At 35.1% G+C, this 6809-nt stretch overlaps 1 protein-coding gene across 1 annotated transcript; it reads left to right on the top strand.

Annotated features, from left to right (window-relative positions):
* Positions 1-571: 571 nt before the first annotated feature.
* LOC134237351 (prestin-like) lies at positions 572-3050 on the top strand. Its single transcript, XM_062719456.1, has one exon. It carries the CDS (start codon positions 638-640, stop codon positions 3026-3028), a length of 2391 nt encoding a protein of 796 aa, XP_062575440.1. The 5' UTR covers positions 572-637; the 3' UTR covers positions 3029-3050.
* Positions 3051-6809: the final 3759 nt, after the last annotated feature.

The following is a 6809-nucleotide window of genomic DNA, read 5'->3' as shown; positions in this document are numbered from 1 at the left end:
TCTTTTCTTTGATCACCCTCCTTTTCCAGGTTAAAAAATCGGTAAAAGGGAATGAATAGTAAATATTTACATACATATATTGACTCATACATGTAAACAACATTGTTTATCATAAATAATAATATTGTCAATGAGCGTTTCATTTTTTACTGCAATAAATGTTTCACCATACGATTTGTGTACTAGGCGTAAATAACTGATCGGAGTGAACATGAAAAAAAAAATCATTTGATCCCTTCGTTTCCTTGACCGCAACCTGACTCATAATTGTTTTATCTGAACCAAAACCAGACTGAATCGGTTAAAAATAAAATATTCATGTTAAATTAAAAAAATCCCCATGGTTTTTATCCAACTTATATGACCTCTTTGTTTTTTGATTCTTGTATTTGATTTTCCCTATAAATCAAGTTGAGAAATTGCGTCGTGTAGGTATGTGCTGCTATACACAGAGATGACGACATGTAGTTTTCCCCCGTTGGCATATGATCGTTACAACTAGTATAAAACTCAGTGACCACATACAAGTGCATTATTTATCTGATTTTGTTCTTACAGAACCTCGCTTTCATGCATGGTGGCCAGTTAGAAGCGTGACAGGTCATAGGAAAATAAAGGGACCAAAAGTACAGTCAACATGACTTCCCTGGAATTCCGACATCGCTATGTCGAAATCGAAGAAAATACCAACCCGATAATGAAGAGAGTGAAACAAAATGTGTATTGTTCCCGGAGACGAGTTTGGAAGTTCTGGGCTTACCATTTGCCCATTCTGAAATTTATCAAGTACTACAAACTCAAAGAATATTTGTTCTCAGATATCCTGACTGGATTAACCATAGGCATTATGCATATCCCACAGGCACTGGCATTTGGAATGCTGACCTCGGTCAAGGTCGAGAACGGACTCTATACCTCACTTTGGCCAATTTTATTTTACGTCATTTTCGGAACATCGCCTCATATTTCCATGGGAACAAGTGCCGTTATATGCATGGTAACCGCTGGTGTTGTCGATATACAAGCGGAAACGTTCAAATCTGAAAACCAACATTTATTTAATGCTCGCCTTACAAATACAAATGGAACAGTGCAGAATGCAACCACCATAGAATGGACAGACATCCCAGAGTTTATGGACTTTAAAGAGAATGTAGCCATGAATATTGCCCTGTTCTCGGGCCTCATGCTTATTTTCATGGGAATGTTCCGATTGGGATTTATCACGTTCTACTTCTCGGTTTCATTCTTTAGCGGATTCACTTCCGGTGCAGCAGTCCATATCGCCACCAGCCAGATGCCTGCTCTGTTGGGAATCGCAGTCAAACGATACTCAGGACCTTTCAAAATAATTTATACCTACCGAGATATATTTCTTGCCATAACAACGGTCAAAGTCGCTACAATAATCATATCCATCATTTGCATCGTCGTGTTGTTTGCAGTTAAGGATCTTATCAACGAGCGTTTTAAGCACAAACTTAAGGCACCCATTCCCATTGAGCTTATCGTCGTCATCATTGCAACTATTGTTTCCTACGTTTCAAGGTTCGATGAGAATTATGAAGTGGATGTTGTCGGGACTATTCCAAACACCATACCCGCCCCTGTATTACCTGACATGAGAGGTGTTCCCGTTTACCTTGGAGATTGCTTCGTTGTTGCGATCTTGATTTTTTCCAACACCATTGCCATGGCAAAAATATGTGCAAAGAAACACAACTACGAGTTGAATGACAATCAGGAAATTTATGCGTATGGCATTTGTAATTTTGCCAGCTCATTTTTCAAGTGCTTCCCGTCCGCCGTAGCTCCACCTCGGTCAATGATTCTCTCCTCCATGAATGCCAGGACGACGATTAGCGGTTTGTTTTCAGCTCTTCTTATGCTTCTTGTTATCTTGGCAATCAGCGAATTATTCTTTTTCCTGCCTAAAGCTACCTTAGCATCCATTATTTTGGTGGCGTTAAAAGGACTCTTCGTGCAAATGACGGATGCCCGTAGATATTGGAAAATCAACAAGTATGATTTCATCATTTGGCTTTGTACAATAACATCAGTTGTTTTCATCGACATCGACTTTGGTCTTGGTATTGGATTGGCGATATCACTGCTCACAGTGGTATTCCAAAGTCAGCGTGCGTCAGCCTTGAGATTGATGAAATACAATCCAAATTTTAAAACCGTAAGAAGCATTAAGAAGTTGTACTCCTTGAGTCCTGTTAAAATATTTGTGTATAAGTCCAATATCTTCTTTGCCAATGCTGAAATGTTCCGGAGCAAGTTATACTCTGCGACCGTCAATCCAAGAAAGTTTTTGAAATTGTTGAACAAGAAAAAGGAAATCAACGCAAATAAAAAAGAAACTGAAAAGGTCACTCAAAATGGAGGAGCTAGTCCAACGAAAAAGATATCAACTATTTCTACAGAAAGTGGAATAAGCAATACTCAACAACCCATTTTTACTTCCTTGTCCTTGGACGATTCTATTTCAAGTCCTAATATTGGATCTGTCGCCAGTCAACTAGACAATGCAGACGCTAATCCCATACATTTGGAATCTGCTTACGTTGGCTTGCCTCCTCCGTCCCATGTGCTAAGTTTAGAGTCTATTGACACAATTCAAAGCTTAGACACCATCGACTCTGGATTTGATGAAATTTCTCACCCAAAACAACTCTTGTCTGAGTACATGAGAACTCGAGTCATTATTCTCGAAATGGCATGCGTGAACTACATCGACGCTTCCGGTTCCAATCTCATCGTGCATATCCACAAGGAGTATTCGAAACTAGGTATTCGGCTTCTTCTTGCATCAATATCTGAAGATGTGTCTAAAACATTACATCACTCGGGGGCCTTCGATGCCATCCCGAAAGATGATATATTTCCAGATCTCACGGACGCCATTTTATCTGCGGATGAATACGTCCTTCAATCTTCCAAAGAAGACATAAGTCCTGGTTTACAGACTGTAAGCTTCACAGACGAGGAGGCGGCGGAGGAATCTTATGTGGTGCGTCTGTAGGGTCACGTGGTCAAGTATTGTATATAAAACTTTGAAATCTATTTATTTATTTACAAGTGACTTTTTTTTTTACACGAAGGATGTCTCGATCTTGTTTCATTAAATTTGATTTCGCAGCAAACTACTGAAATATATTTCACTGTTATATAATAGCACGTTGATCTTTTTACGTTCATATTATTTATATTCAGCACCGTTTTTGCTATAGTTTTTTTTAAATATACCATTTGTGCTAAATGCTGTGTACTGTGTACATGTCCTATATGTTCTATTTGTACAGATATAATTGTTATTAAAGTATGTGAGTTTAAAAGTTGTTCATAAAATTTTCTTTGCAATAATTTAAAAAAATCATATAGAAAATTGTCAAAATATTTTATGCATAATCAATTTACATTATTTTATATACAAGAGTCTAGCACTCTCGATTGAAGAAAACATTTTCTTATCTGAAATAAAAAAAAAAAAAATAATGAATACTGGTATTTCAATCCCACAGAGGGTTGAAATTTCTCCAATGAAAGTTAAACTTCAAAGGTCAAGGTCAGAGTTGTTGGGTTGATACCCAATGGAAGGTCTTGTCACAAAAAAATATATACATCTGTGAAATTTGAGCGACTTATTGCTAACTGTTCAAAATTTATGGCCAACGTTAAAGTTTTTGAATAGTGGGTCAAAGTCTAAGGTCAAGGTCAAAATTATTTATACCCGCTGAAAAGGCTACGCCACATTGAATACAAATGTGAAGTATGAAAGCCATAGCACCGTCTGTTCAAATTAAAGTTACGGGCAAGGTTAAAGTATGGTATTTTTATGTAAAATTGGGCCAAACTCCAAGGTCAAGAGGTCAAATTTGGTGATACCCAAAGAAAGGTCTAATATAATGAATAGTTCACTTGTGAAAAATGAAAGCCATAGTCCCATCCAGTTATTAGAAACATGGGGGGGGGGGGGGCAAGGTTCGAACTCCAGTACCAAAAATTTTCTTCCAAACACCAACGCTTTTACCAATTTTAACCTATACTAAGACGTATCTGTGGAAAGTGAAAGTGGGGGCATACTACCAGACTTGCTACGAAGATATGTTCAGTATCTATACTAAGTATATATTTGGAAAAAAAGTTTTTGGTACCCCCCCCCCCGCCCCCCGGTTCCGACGCCTATGAGAAAGGTTACAGACAGCTAGACGGACATGGCAAAAACTATATACCCACGAATCTTCGATAACGGGGGCATAAACATATTTAGAATATAAGAATTTAAGAAAATAGTCTCTTTAATATATACTTTAGAAAATATTGTTGCTTAATCAATATTCTCCTCTTCTAAAGCAACACCCCACGAGCTTCTTGCATGCAAACTTATTTCCCAAGATACCCTTTGTGGATTGATACAGGTATAAGGTTAGAGGTTAAGAAGGTGGTCAATAAAGACGCAAGAGCGATGGTAACCTTGTTTCTCAAATAATAAAAAGCAAAATGTGTAAAATGTCCATACTCCATAGTAGTCACTTCCTGCTTTGGCTTCCGTACTCTGGCCATCACGTGCACTTCCTGTTGCCACAGTTTTAAGCACAGTCTTGCAAAAGTCATGTTGTGGTTAGTACCATTTTTACCTACCCCAGACATTTTTTACATTTCGTCATTCATTAAATGTCAAGAGCTTTTTGACCAAATAAAAAAGAATTCTTGTATTTTTTATTTTCAAACAGTACACCTTTAAAGTAACGCTTTGTGGACACCATTTCTATCCAACGTTCTCTTAAAAATGGTCAAACGTTGCATGCCGTCATTTTTACTTTTTTTCGAAAACGTGTGAGTATTATATTCGAGCAATTCTGTGAAATAGTTACCCTTCTGTTAATATCATTCATTCATTTCCATGAAACAGCTTTCGAAAGAAATTAAAACTAATTTTCTATTATGGTGCGTTGCCAGTTTATGAATTCGGATTAGGAAAAAAAAAATGCGTCTTCGACTCATGGTGACCTTGCATCTTTTGTTCGCATTTAAAAAGATTCAAGAGTACATCGATCATATGAAAACTGTGACAATTTTTAAAATGCGTCTGACAATTTCAAGGAAGTTCAAAACATAGGGTTTCTTTTAAAATGTTTCTCTTCTCATTTGCACGTAATAGATTTCTCTGTTTTATTGACAAGACACATAGCATTCGAAAGTCAAACGCTTATAGCAGTTCAGAGAAGAACAGAAATAAAAAAAATACTTATTTTTAACTGTAACTGTTATTTGTTTTATAGATTCTCTTTGCTTTTTCGAATTTTATCTCTCAAGGCATTTTATCTGTCTTCAGAAATAAAACTAATGGAGCAAGAAAAAAAATCAGAACTTGTATATCAAAAAATATTCTGTCGATGAAGTTTATTCTTTACTTTAATTGGAAGGACATCAATGATCGATATCATTGTGGAGGTTCACAAGCAATGTGGCAAAATGAAAAAAAAAAACATATATAACAAAAAATGTTTAAACACATAAATTTTCAATTTTTCGTTTTTCATTCAAAGTTTTACAATGCATGGATTTCTCGTGACAAATAGTTGAAGAGTAATAAGGATGGTTGCAGAAAGGTAGACAGTATTTTAAAAAGAATATTTTCTTAATATTTAAGAATTTCAAAACAGTCTTTGTAAAACTGTACACCAATTTACGCATATCTTTTATTTTTATCTTTTATTTGTATCATCTGTCCTGAAATAGTGTTTTGTTTCATTTAACTATAATATTCTTATTTTAGAGAGAGAGAGAGGGAGAGAGAGAGAGAGGGGGGTCATGACCCTAGGGTTTAGAATTACAATAGGTCAATTAACACCTTTCGAATGTCACTCAATTTTTTGTCGACACATTTAACATGTCGATACATGCGTATTTATCTTAGAACATCATAGCATGTGTGAGAAAATCACAAAACACGACTGAAAATCACCCGATATAACCCATCTAATGTAGCCAAGTGAGTGTAATGGGTAAATCAGCTTGCATCGATCAATAAAATAAACAATAAATAAATAAATTATATAATTAATTTATCAAAGTTTGGCAATCCATCAAATCAAATGCTTTAAAAAGCTTCAACTGCATGTTTTCAAAAAAAAAAAAAAATTAATGAAATATTTCAATATACTTTTTCATCAGTTTAGAATACTAATGAAAATCACTGATTCGTCTTTGAACCAATTACTTAGATTAGAATCTGTTATTAAGAGTGAAATTTTCTATCTATTCATATAATTAGTCCATTGCCAGTAATTCATAAACATACTTATCCACCGTTTTCATATTCCTTTCCACTTAATTATTATTTTTTTCTACACTTTTAAAAGTATGAATGATATCTGACATAGTCGAGTTTTCGATAAAAAAAAAAATTGGAAATTTCTGTACGATTTATCTCACTTGGTACTGCGTCTAGAAGAATGATGGGGGAAAAACAAGAATAACTGTTGGAACTTTTATTTCAACGCAAATACAGTCGTCTTTTATTTCCCCAAAGACATTTCTATGAGAAAGTAAAACATGTCCCATTCCCCAACAAGTATCTAGATTGTAAAGGCCACAATTAATTATATATTCATTTACATTATGAATAATATTTAAGAAAAAATTAATAAACATATTAGCGAAACTTGATTTTTATTACGGGATTTAAAATTACACTGATGATAATCGTAAATACAAAATAACTCAGCGAAGACTATAAATATTCTATAGAGAAATATATTATATGTCTAAAGTACACAACAATGCTGTACCCGATTATC

This window comes from Saccostrea cucullata, unplaced genomic scaffold (assembly GCF_032062105.1).
Source record: "Saccostrea cucullata isolate Sc308-1 unplaced genomic scaffold, CSIRO_AGI_Scuc_v1 ctg235, whole genome shotgun sequence".
Taxonomy (NCBI): domain Eukaryota; kingdom Metazoa; phylum Mollusca; class Bivalvia; order Ostreida; family Ostreidae; genus Saccostrea; species Saccostrea cuccullata.
This window is presented reverse-complemented; position numbering and strand designations above follow the sequence as displayed.